We start from the raw sequence: 19,355 nt of genomic DNA, 5'->3' as shown, positions 1-19,355 counted from the left end.
AACCGTCGTTAGGAGCGTGAAAACAAGTATATATGGCTTCGATTAGACAAAAGAGATGACATGTGATGTGTGGAGGACGAAATTGTTTTTAAGAATAAATAAATGCAATAATAAATGTATAAATGAATACAGGATGCAATAATAAATGTATAAATGAATACAGGATGCAATAATAAATGTATAAATGAATACAGGATGCAATAGGAATGTCTAAATAAATGTATAAATACAGAAATGAATAAAACACAGAATACATAAATGCGGAAATAAGTGTTTTTGTCTTTCACATTTTGTCTTTTTTGTGACAGATGTTGATGAGTTCATTCATTAATATTAGTTCAAGATTAGTAAGCTGCTTGATGCAAATGTTTTGCAGGCCCTTGGAAGAAGCTGAAGACAAGTTAAACAGTTACGAAGGGGTTAAAAGAGACACTGATCTGGCCTTTGCTAACTGAGAGGAAAGACACAACTCAAACACTGTTTGGTCAACTTCCACATCCATATTGGCACTGAGCTGAGCTGACACAATTCCCCTCCTCTTTACAAGAGCATCTGATTTACAGTGCACACCACAGGTAAGTGACCCCATGATGCTAAGTCAAAAACACTCCTCTGAACTCTCACAAAGTACTTTCTCAGAAATGACCCTGAATAAAAAATGAAGGAAATCTAGACATAATTAAATAAATAGAATCAGGTCAGATGTTTTGTTTTCAAGCAAAGGAGTAACAAAGGTGGATTGAGTGTTTGTCCTAAAGATGCAGTTTTTGACATGAGTACACTCACTCACTCACTCACTCACTCACTCACTCACTCACTCACACACACACACACACACACACACACACACACACACACACACACACACACACACACACACACACACACACACACACACACACACACACACACACACACACACACACACACACACACACATTTATACTGTGTGTATATATTATACACACTAGAAAAGTCTTGGAAGCAATGGAAAAAAATCAGCTTGTGTTCCACCTGTGTCCCTAGACACAGCCGTATATACTAGACTGGCCGTATATCACCCTCTAGACCTGCCCACATCACATGTTTAGCCGTTTTGCTAGGTTTTCAATGTCACATCGAATCGAACGCTGATAAATACTTAGCCAGAGAGAAATGAGGTGCAGTTCCGTTTTCAGCCACAACAAAGTGTCATCGGGCTAGTGGCTCAGTGACCCCCTCTGGTGGATGAAAACATAACTACAATAGTACAGAAGTAGAATTGTGTCTTCAAGCCACCCTGGCATTATTAACACAACCTGAACACATATCAGGCTACATAACGATTCAGGCCTGTAGGCTGGGGACGCTGGGGTTATTTAGAAACATGGAGGGGTCACATTCTTCAGTCAAAATGTATTATGGTCTGTACAAAAACTAGCGGCTTGGGATTGATATTGATATGAAATATCTTCCTTTGGGGAATATAAATATGCTTGACCCAATTTTTTCTTAATTTAGCAAAATATATCTACTCAATGCATCTGTCATCATGAATAAAATGTCCTAAAGTTATCAAAATGTAAATGACTTAAACAAGGAATCTGACATGGCATGGCTGTGGCATCCAATCAGAAGATCAGCAATTCGATCCCTGGCTCCTCCAGTCCATGTCGATGTGTCCTTGGGACACTTAACCCCAAATTACTCCCGAGAGCTGTGCCATCGGCGTATGAGTGGGAATGAATGGGTTAGTTAGTCCTGACGGGCAGGTGGCACCTTGCATGGCAGCCCCTGTCATCAGTGTATGAATGGGTGTGAATGGGTGAATGATGACATGTCGTGTTAAAGCGTTTTGAATGGTCGGAATACGAGAATATACAAGTACAAGTCCATTTACCATTCTAAAGCATCACTACTCAGTGCTGCAGACACATGTGGCGGTCGTCGGGTGATGATGGAAGAAGACACTTCAATGAATCAGTTATTTCAGCTGTTAAAAAGTAGCTTGAGGTAGCACTACACATCCACAGCTGCACCTGTATTTTCCTCCTCTGGTGGTGTTTGAAATCGTGTGAACTGCTTGTCCGAGTTAAAATGTGTTGAGAGTGGTCCCTCACTCGATCTCTCCTCTGTATGGGGCTCTCTTGGCCCACTGGAGCCCCAAGCTTGAGCCCCTGTTGGGAGGCTACATCGTGAGGTACGGGCACTGACACCAGTCAATCAAAACTCAAGTAACAACAGTGTTCTAGTTAGTATTGGTACAATTTCAATGTGACTTGTCTTTAACAATGCAAGTGTTAATGTGCTGATCATAAAGTAAAGAGACAGTCGAGATAATATGTGCACATGTGGAGACAAGACACTGGTCTAGATAAAAACGAGAGAGTAGATAAGCTGATGAACTGGGGCTGTTAAAGGCACTATGTGGAACATTGAACTATTATGAAACAGTCTCAATTTAATACAAATGTCCTTATATGACCAACATACGTCAACGAGAGCATCAGCAAGAAGATTGGTTATTTCTATCCAAGTATTCTTAATGCTGGTCATCGGTGCCACCGGGTCAGACTCTGTGCAGTCAGATAATACCATGAAGGTTCACCAGCAACTCTTTCAGCTCAGACTCCAGCAGGGCCTCCTGCAGCAACTAGCCCACCCCGGATGGACCCAGATCTGGCTACGCTGCTGCTTTCAACATGTGGTCGGAAGCTCCGGCTGGAGGAGAGCTCTGGGCCCGGCAGCAGCTTCTCTTCCTCCGATCAGGAGCAGAGCTTCATGTCGCTGCTCCACCGGTTCCCGCTGAAAGATCTGGAGGCTTTTCCAGGGCTGTGGAGGCAGTCATGAGCAGGAGAGGAGATCCAGTAATACCAAGACTGAAATTCTGCCACTGTCAGTGTTCAAGTGGATGTCGTTGAAGACCTTAACAAGAGCAGTTTCAGTGCTGTGGTGCTGCCGAAAGCCTGACTGGAAAACATCAAAACTGTTATTTACGACCAAGAAGTTGTTCAGCTTTTGAAAAAACACTTTCAATTATTTTACTTAAAAATGGGAGGTTTGATATTGGCCGATAATTTTTCATCGTTGCGGAGTCTAAACTAGCCTTCTTTAGGAGCGGTTTAATAACTGCAGTTTTTAGGGCTTGTGGGAAGACACCTGAGAGAAGGATGCGTTTACAATATGTAAGAGATCAGTGGTCATGCAGTTTGAAATATGTTTGATACATGAATATGAACAGGCTGCCAATGGCGCTGCTGACAGCAGACATCTCTTGCTTTTGTTTCCAGAGTCACTGACTAACCACCAGGGCCACACTTAGATCTTTATAGATATGCATAAATACATATCAGGAGAACAACCTGTATATCCAGATTTCATACTGAGTCCCTTATAAGTGTATTCATTTCACTTTGGTACTGAAAAAAGACAAACATTTTTCAACAATTTGTTTACTTGCTCATTCTGGCTGGTTTAACCAGAGACAATTCTTTCTAATGACAGTGTGACTCACACAGCCTCTCAGATAGGCCTCTATATCACCTACAAATGGTACATTGAGAAACGTAGGATATCTGCTAAAATAAGAGTGAATCAGCTTTAGTCTGGTGTTACGCGTCACTTCTTCTTGGATTTGGCTGGCTTGTGTGCAGACTTGGAGGTGGAGTTGTATGTGGAGGACAGCAGCATGGTGATGAGCAGCAGCATGGGTACCAGCAGATATGGTAAGTATATGGAGACCAGCAGCCAGCGCTCCTGCAGGGTCTGGGGACCAGGGTGGGGTTTCATAGGGAACTGGTACAACAGGATGTGAGCGAGGATCGGGACCAGCGTGGTGGCCACATGTGTGGAATACACGATGGCAGGAGTCCTGATCCACTTACAGCCACCTGAAACACAAGAAACACTTTGAGTGATCAAAAGAAGCTCCAGGCTGCACAACACACTCTGTGGTAAAAAGTAAATCCAGTAACAACTCTTGACAGACAAGTCTTTGGATTATCCAGACTATGGACACATGGACTATGTTTTTTGAAATGATGTTGATTATGTTGTACAAATGTTGTGTAAAATAAATTCCATTCAACATTTATTTGGGTTTGTAGCAGAAAAATCTGCATGACTAAATACTAATTTAAAAAATTTAAATTCACTGAATATACCCTAACTGAATTGGTATTTCATTCCCCACAAAAGTGTTCTGGGTTTCTTGTATTAAAAAGGTGTTAAATTGAGAGCATATCTACGATTGAGCGATTGCCTCCACATGGCTCTCAACATGGCAACAGCTGAGTCGGCGGCTGTCAGCTAACGGTGCAAATAACGGCAACAGTGCTGACGAGGCCAACAGTGTTTACCTCGGGGGGAACCGGAAGGTGGCCGTTACGGTTCCAGGGTGACGGCGTGAGTCGGGATGCCATTATCAGCACTAACCGCTGTACGAGCGCTGACTCCATAACTCCACTATATTAATGCTTTGACTTTTGAGTGAAGCACCTTTAATACTGCAAACATTTGAGTGGGATCATTTCCATGTTCCTAAGGCATGTGTGATATGAACCAACATTGGTAGTGACTGGTCAGGGCTAATTCTTGCAACTCAAACAACAAAGGACCGAAAGGAGATGGGCGTGTCAAAAGCATTTTCAATGGTAAAAATCAGTTTAGCCACTGTGGAGATATAAATGTCAAATGAGCACATATTTGAGTGATTTCAACATATTGACTCAGGGAAACAGACATTTCACATTTGCCCTAAAGGAAACCATTGGTGAGAACATCAAACCGTTTGAAAGGTCTCCTTAATGTGTCATATTAGCAGGATTTAGAGCTGGGGAACAATCGTGAAACAATATTTCAAAAGACCATTCATTCATGCTGATGCGCGTTTCTGTGTCAATAAGCAATTAATAACAGACGCGTTCAGGCACAATATAAAAAAACTAACTCAACAGCGTCTCCTCCACCACGTTCTGTACGGACTGACCTTTCAGGAAAGCATACGCTGCTACGGGGAAAAAAGGCGTTTGAAGCAAAGCCTCGCAGATAATGAAAGACCTGAACCAGACTGGCGGATCCACAACCATGGGGTCTCTGAACTCCTCTGCGTACCACTTCAGAAGATCTCTCAGCTGGTGGAGAGAAAGACTCAATGTGTGATTTGTCTCGCAGAAACTAAACAGTTGATTGTGACGTTGGAACTTTTTTTGTCGGCTAATTTACAACTGATTGTAATTTGGTGTGTTTTCTGCTGGGTCTGACACTTACCGGCTGAGGATACACATGTCCAGGGAGCAAGGCTTGTAGGTCGATAAACAGTGTGATAGGAATATGAGAGGCGAAATAGAAGAAGAAGAGTATTTCCAACACACGGACAGACATTATCTCTCACTTATTCGCTGCAAATCACAGATAACAAACTGGGACTAAGTCCGTAGCAGACGCGTGTTACAGAAGGTAGAAACGCGTGTTCACCACGACGAATCCCATTGGCTGGCAAAGAGAGAAGGGGGCGTTCCTGAACCCAATGCTGCTTCAGGTGCTCTTCGTAAATGTTGCTTTTCCTCATACAAATATTTATGGAAACTCAAATGTAAGCATTTTACAACCGATTTTTTACATTTCTTTTAGTTAGTTATTTTTTCTTCTCAGCATTATCTATTTATGTAATTATTCAATTCACTTCAGACTTTATTAAGGACACACCTCATCTATCCATCTATCTAAATAGATATAAATATATATACAGTATATTTTGATTGTATATAGTTGGTATGCATATTGGTTGAAATGTAATTTCGGTTCTGCTGATAATACATTGCTAAAATAATGTGTTCTATATGTTCTTGATTTTGGAGGAAAATTAAGAAACAATCAAGGCTGAATGAATTATTAAAATAAAAACCTTGAATTTAAATATAAAAGTAGGGAATTACAAATGTACTATTAATAATAAATAGGAAAATGAGAACACACAAGAGGTTTATTTCAGAAAGTAAACAAGCTTCTATGACAGCAGAGCAAAAAAACGACACAGAAATTGAGTTATCAAAAGGATGGATGAAAAAAGATTGACATGAAAAAAAAATGACTTAAGAAGAACATGTAGGTACGTCATTTTACCAGGCTCTCTGCTGTGATCAAAGGTTGCCCCCGATCAGATAAATGTAGCTTATAAATTACAGAAGAAGAATGACTTTCCCTGGAGAGGTTCCAGTTTTTCCACTGCTTGTTATTACACACACACACACACACACACACACACACACACACACACACACACACACACACACACACACACACACACACACACACACACACACACACACACACACACACACACACACACACACACACACACACACACACACACACACACACACACACACACACACACCTTCAGAATTGTGCCTCTTCTGATGCCTTGGTATTTAGATGGGACTTGTATCTTCCACGATGATGCTGGCTGCCTGTAGACATTTAGCTTCCTGATATTCAGCCTCATCTTTCACCAAAAGCTGAGGACTCTCAACATCCACATAATCCTGCAAAAAAACACAAAAAACTTCTATGTATTTAAGAAAAATACCACTACAATCTACTGCTTTTCCAGCTGCAGAAACAAAACTGTGACGTAACATAAGCAGCTCAGAATAAAATATTTACATTTTCTGTTCCAAATGCTGTGGTCTGATGGGTTGCAAGTTGTTTTTGGTATATTTCAATAGCCAAACAATGGATATTCAAAGAAGCATGTTCTATTTTTGTGATTGATTGACAAGTCATCTCATAAGAAACATCATAACGAGCCTTTAAGATAAACGGGTGTTTAAAAATAATGAACTCAAACTGAAACTTTCACTAAAACTGCAGAATAATTTTGTCCTGGCATCTTTGAAAATATGATGCGTTACATAATACGACTTTAATCAAGTATGTAAAGTCAAATGGCTGTTTAAAGTCATATGACCTAAACCCTGCAGTCTAACTTAAGATACATATTATTAAGGTTGAGACTATTTCTGGCACCATGAAGGTCCCCTGAGGTTTGTTTTCTTTATTTCCTTTACAAATTACAACAAGAGAAGGATTGAAAAGATGAACAAATGACACAACCTTCAAAAGATGAATAATCAATTTTGTAAAACAATTAAAAGACGGCGTAGCCAGCCGTTCCTTACCGCGTCGTTTTCTATGATGTTCTCCAGCATGCAGACAATGTCAGTGAACGAGGGTCTCAGAGTGTACAGCGCCAGCCAACATTCTCGCATGATATGAAGTCTGTAGGGTTCCAACAAGGGATTCATCGTGTTAGGAACTACTAACTATCATACTTCATCCTAAAAATGTTATAATAACAATGTTAGAGTGCTAAAGTAAAATGACTGTCAAAACTGATTCAGAATCAGATAGCAGATTCAGACTGATGGTTTGGGTTGATACTGTTTTAGTCTAGATCTGGTATCGAGTACTCATGATGTCTCTCTGATAACAAAGAAGTGTCTCCCTCAGTACGGCTAACAAGTTAAAAATGTTATTTTATGAGCTGCATATCATTAGTTCACGGTCAGGCTCAGGCTTATGTAGCTGATCTACTTCGCCCCTATTCAACGAATTACTCCTTTTTATATTTTGAGCTCCCTCGTGCCTCTCAAAAGTAGAGGAGGGGCCTCCCTCTCTGCCTCTGTGGACCAGCCTCCTCTAGTTAGCATCCAGTTTGAGGGGTTAACCCTGAAAACGGACGAATGAGAATCGGGGTGTGCTGCACCGACAGACACTCTGTGTCAGAGCTTAGCTTCTGTGGTGTAGCCTGCGCCTCGTTGGTGGAATGTTGTCCTAACTCCTGGCTGGGCAAGAAAATATATGACGTAGAGTTAGCTGCCCATCACTCGCACACATTTCCTTCAGGAAGCTTTCAAGGTGCAGCATATTTTTTGGACTTCTTGGTTACGTAGAGGATTGCATTACGATATTAGTAATCCAATCCATGAAACAATGATGTATACATTTGCAGATAAGGCTCATGGTGTACATAGACTATCATTGAAATGCTTGTTAATTCTCAGTTTGCACTTACATCTCTGGACTGCAGCCTTCAGGGTCTGCGTTCTTCTGACCAATACAGATGTGGTACACCACTTCCTCTGAGGTCTCAAGGTTTGGGTATGGCAGTGCACCTGAAAATATATTGCAAAGTAAAAAAAACATTCATGACATTTTATATCGATCACTCTCGTCATGTTTTTCTACTTAAGGTCTCTGACTACCTGCTGTCTTTTAAAATGTACCATGATTTCATTTCATGCTCTTTGGTTTTGTAAATAATAGGCATCACCTACTGTAAGAACTGTCAGAATCATCAAGATCACATACATCAGTTTAACAAATAGACCAATATTGGCCAGACTAATGCCATTGTTTTAGGGTGGGAATGAATGTGATACTGCCTTGAAATACATTTACAACACATACGTTTAATTACAACTAAAGCACTCAAACAGGGAATGAAAAATCTCTTCTTTGGCCTTTGGTTTTAGCTCATATATTGAATCATTTATTTTGCATTTCTGTTATTACGTGTGCAACCAACTCACCAAATGTCTGCATCTCCCACAGCACGATGCCAAATGACCACACGTCCCCCTTGAAGCAGTAATAGTTGTTCTTGAAGTACTCGGGTGGGTACCAGCGCAGCGGCACCCGCTGCTGTACAAGTAACATACAATGGAAAAGGTCATCAGTATACAGTGTCAGTGGTAACTGCAATATATTGATATCACTGTCGTAAACTAATGAGCTGATGGTGGAAGCTATGAGTAACCTCTGGGCTACACGAATGACACCTTCACAGCTGGTCTCTCTCTAAATCAAGGCCTCTTTTTAGAAACTGTTGTTTTCTGTTGCAGAACATAGATTCATTTTGCGCAACAGAAGAGCTGATAACAGCCTTGGTAACAAGTTAATATGGTTTCAAACCAGGTTCATAAGTTAAAGTCAGCTACCGGTAGTTCAAGACATTTTCAATCAGCCGCATGAGGACTTCCTGTCTGCAGCATACGGGCTGCCAACCGTACACTTCCTGTCATTACCACTTGATAGAAAAACACCGACCTTACTGAAGTGCCACAAGTTCGCACACACATTGTTACCAAACAGTTAAGCATGTGTGACAAGTTCATATGGTAATGGTAAAATGTGTGTGTACAAGTTTGTGTCACGTGTTGCATTGTTGTGTTGTTTATTTTCCAAAACAATGCAACACGAGACCTGGCATCCTGTTGTACAGTCACTTAAACCAGGTTTTCAAAATGAGAGAAAGTAGTTTAGCAGATTAGTTTGGAGTGTAACTGCTGGCAGAAAATGACAACCCTGTCAGTTTCAACACATTTATATAACATTTATATACAATCTGTCACTTGTTTAAGTCAAATCTTCTGATGGTCTCATGCTCAGTTATTAGGGTTGTACAGTAGCACATGACAATTTAAACTTGACAACTCGTAGGATGAGTGAAATCCCAGCCGCATCAACAGGAGAGTTTACTCTGCGTGTGTGTGTGCGCGTGTGTTGATACTGTCGTACCCGTGGGTTTCTCCAGCGGCTGCTGCGACGGCTGGTCATGCGTGTTAAGTCTCGAGCCAGGCCGAACTCCGCTACTTTCACTTCCCAAGGAAACCTATTGACCACGATGTTCCTCAGAGCCAAGTCACAGTGCACAATCTGCAGGGAAGACCACAGCGACACCGCTTAGCATGCGACTATATAATAGTATAGTAGCATAGTAAATCATTATTCCGCAACCGACTGAGCACTTCATAACAGCCTGTAATGTTGTTACCATTTTGGAGCGCAGGTGCTGCATGGCCAGAGCGATGTGGTAGGAGGCAATGGTGAGGAGGCTGTGCAGCTCAGGGTCTGCGCTCAGGTGCACTCTGTTGGTCTGCAGGAAGGTCCTCAGAGTGCCGCAGCTCACATGCTCCATGATCAGAATGTAAGGCTCTGCACAAATCAAAGCAGAGAGAGGATGGAGGACTAACAAGGAGGAACATATCCAAGGGCTCATCTACCTTCATTGGTGATCTTTAATCGGAAAGTGATTTCAATCTTGTAGAGGAATAACAGTCTGTGGATAAATGTCTCTGACCCTCAGTGGTGTTCCACTCCAGTAACTGGAGGATGTTCTTGTGGTGCACCAGTTTCCTCATGATGGAAACCTCCGTGTCCACATGCTTTGGACGGACACCTCAAGGAAAGAAGAGGGAAAAATAAGAGTGAAATCCACTGAATCTAGGAGGACTCAAAAGTGAAATGTGAAGGGGCTTCCAACATCGAGTCCTGTGGATAATAATTAGTAACAATATGAACTGGAAAACGGAAAATGACTAAAACAGCAAACTAGCAATTAAAATCACTTCCAAATTCAGTTTAAATTACCATCTTTAGTTCGCATGTCATTCATAATTAGTCACATGTCTGTTCAAACGCTGTTATCTCGCCGTCAAAAGTATTCATCTCATTTCTCAAAAGTGTCATTACCGGTACTGTCATGTACTTCACATGAGCGCTGATGTTTCTGGACAAACAGTGCAGTTTGGATTGAGTTTAGATTTCAGAGACTTCTACATGAAATGGAAGATAATTTATTCGCTGCTACCAGCAGCTCTGGAGCTCACTCTGTCGGGCGCTCCACAAACATTCTGCATGGAGGTCAAGTCTGTGGGATGTTAAGTTGTGCGTTTGTGTTCATGCCAATTGTCCTAAGTAGAGCAGCCAGGATAATTGGACTGTGCCATTCTGCAGCAGCAAGAGGGGTGTTGTCGGGAACCTTTGCTGTCGTCACACCCCTGCAATTGACTATGGACTGGGCCACCTTGTATCTATCCTGCAGGTAGGAGATGAAGAATGTAGTATCCCTTGATCAGAAGAGCACTCACCATGTTGTTTAACCTAAGTTCTGTTTAATTGTGTTAAACTGAGATTTGAGTGTAATTATGTTAAGTTTATACAGTTCTTATAATTTGTCCATTTTGCTTGATTTTGTCTCCCATCCTAAATATCGTACATATTTTGGGTGAATAAAATCCCTATTTTTCTCACTTTACCTGCTCTCCTAGCTGTATGCGTACCCTGGTCCCTCACAGACCCATTGTTGTTATAAAAATATGAATTATCTGATTTAAGAAAGAACAGTCTTCAAAACTGAACGTAAATATAAAGGAGAGCAGTACTTCCTGTGTAAAATGTGTGCGATTGCTGCTCGCACTGATACGGACTGTTACCTTTATATGAGTCATAGCATCCATTTTACACAGACTTGGATATGATTCATCATCGTCATCATTCCTCAGTGTGAAATCATGCACATGTTAAAACATATGTAGCCATAACCATTTCTGATTTACAAGTTAGCAAAAGAAGATATGGAAGAATAAGTCGTAAGCAACATGTGTGTTGTAGCTGTACACCTCGCCATTTACTTGGGCTGATAAATTTAGGTTCTTCTGCCCCTGCACCATGACTTTCACCTCAATACTTGAGTGATTATCTGCCTCCATGGCAGCTCTGCCTCAAATAAATGCTTGTAGGTCGAGATCTACAGAGGAAAATGTACCTTCCTTGCTGATCTTGCAGGTGAACATGTTGTGGCCTTTACACGTCCCTCTGGTCATCCTGGCCTGGTAGAAGACCCCCTCCTTCCCTGCTTTGATCAGCTGCAGCAGGTTCAGGTCTGACTTGATGACACGAGGACCCTTGAAATAAATGTCAAAAGAGTGGACTTTGCAACATCAAATCAGAGCAGAAAAGCAAGGGATTAGGACAAGTGACTGAGAGGAAACAACACCATCCTGGTCAAACTCATTTTTGCCCACATTGTATAAGAATTGTGATTCTGGCTCTATCTTGAACCACAGTGATACCATCTGTCGCACAAAAGAGACATGATCAGCACTAATACTGTCAATCAACATTGTTGAGATGATGCAGATAGAGAACATGGTTCACATATATCTGTCATGTGAGATTTCCCTACGCTGCTTTAGCTGACTGCTAGTGGAAATCAGGCACAGGTCAAATATCTGATAGCAGAAAATATGAGCATTATGTGATGAGATGAAGTGGGTGTTGTATCAGTAGTACCTGCTGCAGGCCTTTCCACAGCCCCCTGGAAGAGGGCCTGACTGTGCTGCTCTGCTGCAGGGAAATGAGGGGAGGACGCTCCTCCGCCTCCCCCGCTGCTGGCACCGGCCTCACAGGCATGATGGGAGCTTCCAGCCGAGGAACGGCATCCAGCAACAACTTGCTACCTTGCAGCTCTCGAATGGTCTGGACCAAAGAACGATATCTGCAAGAAAGAGAAGTGTATAATGTAAGACACCGTACACTGTACAAGGTTTAAGGGAAAAATATTACAGCAAAAGCTCAAGGCCGCCGTACCAGGGGTGTTTTGTTTGATGGAAAAATAAATAAAATCTAGCTGATGAAACAAAAGTTGGCTTTTTTCTTTTTTTTAACAATGACTGAAGAAAATGCAAGCTTCTCTCAATATGTACACATACGTCACTCTCTCCAGGCTCGCATGTGTTACTTGAGAAATCATTAACAGGACCATATAGCCGACCCCCTACCCCGCTGGCAGACTACTTCGGCCAGAGGAGAACAGACGGAGAGGACGCCTGGCTGGTTAGCTCACTCGTCTTTGGCGTTCCAGCCTGCTCTCCTGCCGGTTGAAGCGGTGAGGATGGAGGCGGAGCGACCCAGAGCTGCTGCTGGTCTCCAGCAGTATGGCATGAAAGCAGCTCTGTTGAGGGCCAAGCTTAGCTGTTGCAGAACAATTAGAGATGGAGAGAAATGTTGCCAGAGTGCTAAACTATTATGGAGAAGAAGATATAGCCTGCTGTTGTGCTCATCCTCTGCAACCAGTAAAGCACCAAAGCATGGCGGAACCAGCAGGCCAACCAGCGGCAATGATTCCACCATTAGCAGCTCTGTTGGGCTGTATAGAACAGTGGTAATGCTAATATTACCAGGCTAATATGCTCACGTTGACAATGCTAAGTTGCTGATGTTTAGCAGGTTATAGCCGGATATCTTTCCCATCTCGGTTTCCTGTGTTAGCATGCTAATTAGCAGTAAACTCAAAGTACAGCTGAGGCAGATGGGAATGTCATGCTGTCTTTCTTCATGCAGGTTTGGTGATAAACCGCAGTACAGGAAAAACTTTGACCTGATGGTGGCTCAACAAAGTGAATGCAATTAATTCTGAGGGAAACATGAAATGTCTGTACTAAATTTCATGGCAATCCATCCAATAATTGTGGAGAGCATTCACTCAAACCCAAAACGTTCAACCTGCTGGTGTTTTGTGAGGGGAGCCTGTGGAAATATATGTTTGACAAATAAAATGTTTTTTTCCAAGTGATGACATACCTCCAGGTATAGCTCCTGGTAGCTTGCTACTAAAAGGGCTTGCTTCCAAAAGGGCTTATCAATTTGGTTTTTCAACTCTCAATATTGTACAATGACCAAATAAAAGACAATATATGGCTTGAGACCACCCAGCTGCTGGGATACGATGAAGATGGTAATGTAGCTGATGGGACCTTGCTAACGTTAGTCACAGAACGGGGCTAGTGTTAGGATACAATTCTCAGTGTCATTGGCTTATATTGTGTAGTTAATGTTAGACCAAATTTGCATTCAGATTTTCCGTAGTCACGCACTGCATTTCCGCATCACAATGGTGAGAAACAGCTTTAATAATGACTGCGTTCCATTTGATCTCGGCTTATCAGGACGTTGCCATGAGGTTAGTCTGCTTTGACAAAAGTATATAATTGTGAAAACTAAAGTTTTCCCAATACCAGAACCAGGTAATAGAATAAACTTTAGTTTTCACAATCTAGAACAATAAATTAAACTGCACTTGTTGAAGTAGTCTTTAAAATGTGTTTTCAGCTTATAAAACATTTGTTTTATGAAATCTTGCCTAGAGTGCAACTTTAAATCAGGCAAATGAAAAGACACTGACAAATGACAGTAAATTCCTTGTGAAATCCTTTCAGCCTCCCTTACTTTCTGAGGAACACGATCCCCAGCAGTGCGACCACCAGGACGGTGAAGGTCAGGGTCCCTATGAGGCTGTAGACAAGAGAGTCCAGGGCCCGACCTGAAAGCCAACGGGACAGAAACAGTCAGCTCCAACATGCTCTCACAACGGGTCACTGACCACAAGTGGATGTAAAACCATAGAGCTCACCTGAACACGCACTTCCACTTGTGGAATTAGCAGACATAGCGTCTCCTGCTCAACGACGTCACCTCAGTCTGGAAAGTGATATTGTAGCATTGAGAATGAAAAAGAAGCAGGAACAACATGAATGATGTATAACCACAAATCAAACAAATTGGACTTTTTTTCTCGATTATTAATTACATAGAGGAAAAAAACTGACGTTTTACAGGTTTGGTGGAAGTACATCCTGTCAAACCTGAAGCCCAGAAGAAGAACGCAATATAAGAGACTTATTAAGATCATACAATCACATGTAATGCTCTATTAAGCTACTAAACAGCCTTACCTGTGTTTTCTGATGAACACCAGTTTGATAATTGACTGATTCTGATAAGAAGCCAGCTGGAATCGTTACATTGAAGCAGTCTGTCCGTCTCCGATCGGTGTTTATTCTGTTTCGAGCTGTACTTAGAACCCTTCAAGAACCCAACCATGCGTTGCGTGAACCTCGAGCCTGTCTGTGTAGTCACCAGCATGAGCTCTCATCGCGTGTCAACCACAACAGAAGCAGAGGAAATGAACAGAAGCAGCAGGTGGTTTGAGCTGCATGACACTAACACGTTCTACATGTTCCTGATGTTGAGCATTTCAATAGACTGAACCTAAACTTTGCTTAAATGGGCAGTGAGTGGGGATGATAAAGCAATGACTGGTCACTGATTCGTTTATTAGGGATTCAGAGGTTTCAGATGAAACGAAAATGGAAAACGAGGCACATGAGAATCCCAGTTTAGGCCGTAAACCTCGAGTCACTTCAACAGATTTCAATGCAAAACCTAAAATATGTGTGGAGCTAGTTGTTGAATTTCTAGGATAAATCGTGGGAAGGAAAAAGCACAAATGCTTATTTTCCAGACATTTTTAACCCTCATTGTGATGTAAGATCCATGACAGCAGTTCAACAATGTAAAAATACACCAATACAAGTAAAAGTCTTGCTATTAGTCAAAATTCAACATTATCAAACTTGAAGTATGAAAACAACAGGTGTCCCTGTCTTTGTTAAATGTGCACAGTATATTTTATCACTGAAGCACGGTCATGTGTAGCAGCATTTTAAGGTTGTAGCTGCTGGAGGTGGAGGAAAAGCCCCTTCACATGAGAGAAAGGTCTGTTTCAGCTGCAGTGTTTACTTCGGGGAAGTGACAGAGACCCTGCATGTGGTTACCTTCGTCATCCGCAGGCAGACCACCGCTGCAGCATACTGGAACTACAACCAGGAAGGAGAGCGGGGCAACGTGTCGTATTGCAGGTAGACAACTGAGGCTGATGGGAATCGGGTATTTGGTCATAAAACAACTTCAGCCAAAGACGCATTAAGGTTATTGACCATACAGAGCAAATGGTTATGCAGTCGGTCTTTATTTATTAAGAGGAAATAAGTTCTCCCAGCAAACATTAGGTCTTAAATCCACAATCACAAACCTTTAGCATGGGAAGAAAAGGTTTGAGATGGTGGAGGAACAGCAAAGGTTGTTGTCAGCTAATGCAAGTGTGAACTAACATGACGCTCCATGTATTGGACAACCGGAAACTTCAGATTGGACAAGACCAATCCCCAAATGTACAACTCATCCTGTTAGGAATTAGACTGCATTGCTTAGAGCGCGCGCACACACACACACACACACACACACACACACACATTTGTTGCTTGGGTATTTTGTTACAGATCAACGGTATCACTCCATATACAACTACAAGTACGGTATTTTGTACAGTTCATACTGAAATACAGTTTTCATTGGCTTATTTACAAAACACATTTTTTTTTATGTACATGTTTTCATGTCAGTGCAACGTCACTTTCTTTCAACATACATCTTACAAAAGAATTCTTTAAATTAACACGTCTGGTTAAATAATATGAGGCTACAGACATTCAGACACTGACAGACTGCTCAGTAGTAAATTGCACTGCCTGCCGGGGTGGGGGGGGGGGGGGGGGGGCTTAATATATTATTTAACTTGGATCAAAGAAAGGAAATATTAAATACATATTTATGCATTATCAATCTAATATCAGAAACTTTTTTCTCCATACAGTTTGAAATGTATGCTTGCCTGTTGCCAAATAAGTCGAGCGATTAACAGGAATTCACTGATTTGAAGTGCATCAGTTGAAACCGTCTCCACTTCCTCTCTAATTGGCACCGAAGTTTTTGTTCTTTCTAGAAATCTTCCAATGATTTTGCAGTTTGATAAAACGTCCTTTATTGGACATTATTGGCTCTGTGGGACTCATTAGGGCTAAAGTGACCCGCGAGGGGACATTAGGGCCACACATTGGGTACAGTGCTACTTTGTTTTGACGAATTAGGTTATGGTAAATAAATGAAACACATTCACTGCAGAAGTATGATATTAAGTAAATTACTAAAAGCAGTAAAAGTAGATTTCGACATATGGGCCCATGAGAGTCTGGGACCCTGAGGGATGTGCCCTCTTTGCCTGGTAGCTAATCCCGTAAAATCAAGTTTTACTGAAGCTTCCACGGATATTTAGCGGGACGCCATTTTGAAAATCAAATTCACCACAAGGCGAAGGTGAGCGTTGCATGTTTGGCAACGTTGAGAAGAGCAACTTAACACCCGCTGAAGATGTGTTTTCTGGTGACAGGCGCAACCAAGCACATGAAACAGGACTGAACCTCCAACCAGAGGGGGCAGTATAACCCCCTCGTGTTCAACGCAACTCAACAAAGTTACATGTACGCAGTGAGCACTGTGTGAAGAAAAGAGTCTTGTGTGCCTCCAGAGGGAGCTGTTTGAAGTCTGATGAATGTCCTCAAGTGACGTCACTTGAGTCAGTGTCGGTTGGGGCTAAAGACTACAAGTCTGAAAATGTAAAAAATAAATCAGAGGGTGCGGAGTGAAACAGAGGTGAGCTTACCAGACCTCTGAAGCCGTTTGACCGCTACTAGCATAACATGCCCAAATGTTGAGCTGCATTGTGGGTAATGTAGGCGCAAAGTATCGACAAGCTGAATGTGTGGAATAGAAAAGATGGTACCTCATGTTCTGCCAAATCTATTTTGATCTTTTAAAAACTGGCCTTGGTGGGTCTGACATGGCTGTGAGAGTGCGTTGCTAAATCAGTGGAGGACTCTGAAGTTACTCTTTAAACGGTAGAATGTTAAAATGACATGTAAAACCATTTTGTAACTGCAACAAAGTTATCCCTAACTTTCCAGGGAGCGTCATCAGTATCACAGATGAGTTTGGATCTCAACAGTTAAGAGTTGCAGCAGTCGAAAAGTTCATGTTGCTACAGCGTGGAAACAAGCCGGATGCCTGGTGAAGCTTTGAGGCTCACTTCCATTCCTAACCTGACCTGGCCTTAAGAAAAAGAAGAAGAAAACGCTAAAATAAATCTTTTATAAAACACATTTGCAGAATCCCCCCCCCCCCTAAAGAAGTATTAAACATATACTGTATATGAATCTTTTGAAATCATGGCACCTGTCCTAAACAAACCCAGACTGATACTTCTCGAGTTTCAGAGACGTTATGGGTACACACAGGTCAACATTGCACAAATCACCACTGATGTTTGGCCGCTGTGGAATGAAACACAGTTTTGGCAAAATGCCTTCTTTTATGTCCATCAGGACCTGTGAGCGTGTCCTAGCAGGGGGAGATATCTTTTGAAATAATAATACTGTCACAGACTTTTAGGGCCGACAGACTGCAGGAAGCGATGAGGTAGTGCGTGACTTATGTTTCCCTAGTATCAATATACTAGATTCCTAACGTCAACATCATGTTGATCTGTGGCATCAAATATCAGCACAGGCTCTTTAACCCGTGGGCCCCGTTTGCTCTCGGCATTTCAAACCCAACCTGTATCCAATCATTGGCTTTGCATTTACATCTGGACATTGCGAGGCCTTCTCCAGGTCAGATATCCAGGCTCAGATCACATGATCACTCCCGCTGGAAGTGCTTTTCATTCTGACATCACAAGTGATGAACGCACAATCACTAAGCAACATCACTTCATGACGTGGCCATACTGGCATACATTCAGAGATGCGTTAGTATGCAAGTATAATGGTACATGTTTGTTATGGCGAGGGTTGTTCGCAATGGGAGAAGAGGCGGTTGGGGGGGGGGGGGGGGTTGTCAGGCTCAGCAAAGTACACAAGTTTAGTGCTTTCACCGGGGCTTCATTGTTGTCTTGGCAAACCTCTGCACTAAAATTTGCGATGAGTAGAAAGTGCTGCGACGCATGTCTAAGGGCAGGGACCACAGTCCGACTCCAGTCACTGGCAGTTCATCTGAATCCTTCAGAGTGGTCTGAACGTCTGCTGCTTCCTGCTCAGAGCAGGAGTAGTGCTGGCTGACGGAAGACAAGGGCCATCACTGGAGGACACAGTACTTCTTGTAGTCGGACTCAAAGTCTTCATCCATGCTACTGGTGTCAGCCATCTTCTTGCCATCGATCTTTGGCAGGAACTGGGAGTAGTCCACTCCCTGCTGCTCGTAGAAGAGGATGTAGGCCGAGTCAGCGTCGATCTCCTCAGAGTGCACTTCCTGTGTGAATTATTCATTTTTTTTTTTAAACAGAGGGTATTTGATTGATCTTCTCACGGTACATGTCAATGAACCTCTTATGTGTTGTTACAAAAGCTGAGCCAATTAAGACATGACAGGCAGATTTAAGGTGTGTAGTGGCATTCATCTAAAGTCAAGAATCTCCAAGTACTACATATTACAACACATTTTATTCCAATCAATTTGTATGAATTAGTTTTAATTTGTACACCTTTATCATTGGTGTAATGATAAAATCACTGTCATATAACTGACCTTTTGCTACCCAGACCCATTCATTCAAAGGTTCAGAGCATTAATTCAGCATCAAACAACTATTCGCTGGATAAAGATATGCTGGAGCAATGTGAACCCCAGCAGAAAATGTCTGCGCTCTTTATCCAAACTTCTCTGTGCTCTGATTGGACCGGCAGCATGTTGGACTGCATCCACATCCACCTTTTATGTTGCTATGTCGGTCAAGCTTTCCAATCCAGCACTCAATATATGCAGGTGACAATAATAATGGAGGCAGATTTACCACAGTG

The 19,355-nt window shown here is 42.1% G+C and overlaps 2 protein-coding genes across 3 annotated transcripts in view; both read right to left on the bottom strand.

Annotated features, from left to right (window-relative positions):
- Positions 1-3,543: 3,543 nt before the first annotated feature.
- On the bottom strand, positions 3,544-14,645 carry tmem97 (transmembrane protein 97). 2 transcript variants are annotated; one of them, XM_079271278.1, is made up of 14 exons: positions 14,559-14,645; positions 14,433-14,468; positions 14,237-14,304; positions 14,053-14,146; positions 12,118-12,322; positions 11,591-11,729; positions 10,124-10,222; positions 9,818-9,978; positions 9,562-9,699; positions 8,574-8,685; positions 8,057-8,156; positions 7,161-7,260; positions 6,377-6,524; positions 3,822-3,869 (listed from the first exon to the last, which is right to left on the bottom strand). In XM_079271278.1, exons 3-13 carry the CDS (start codon positions 14,271-14,273, stop codon positions 6,411-6,413), a joined length of 1,299 nt encoding a protein of 432 aa, XP_079127404.1. In that variant the 5' UTR covers positions 14,274-14,304; positions 14,433-14,468; positions 14,559-14,645; the 3' UTR covers positions 3,822-3,869; positions 6,377-6,410. The 2 variants fall into 2 exon arrangements, with proteins under 2 accessions (XP_079127405.1, XP_079127404.1); XM_079271279.1 differs by lacking the exons at positions 6,377-6,524; positions 7,161-7,260; positions 8,057-8,156; ... (8 more) ...; positions 14,433-14,468; positions 14,559-14,645 and adding exons at positions 4,967-5,111; positions 5,248-5,379 and having other exon boundaries at positions 3,544-3,869.
- Positions 14,646-15,631: 986 nt separating this feature from the next.
- The window catches only part of usp32 (ubiquitin specific peptidase 32), a 54,088-nt gene continuing 50,364 nt past the window's right edge, over positions 15,632-19,355 (bottom strand). The window contains exon 34 of the mRNA XM_079271684.1: positions 15,632-18,807. Within this exon, the coding sequence (XP_079127810.1) occupies positions 18,634-18,807 (174 nt within the window). The 3' untranslated portion in view covers positions 15,632-18,633. The remainder of the gene's footprint in view (positions 18,808-19,355) is intronic.

This window comes from Melanostigma gelatinosum, assembly GCF_949748355.1.
Source record: "Melanostigma gelatinosum genome assembly, chromosome: 7".
NCBI classification, from domain to species: domain Eukaryota; kingdom Metazoa; phylum Chordata; class Actinopteri; order Perciformes; family Zoarcidae; genus Melanostigma; species Melanostigma gelatinosum.
The sequence above is the reverse complement of the archived record's forward strand: the minus strand, read 5'-3'. Positions and strand labels throughout refer to the sequence as shown.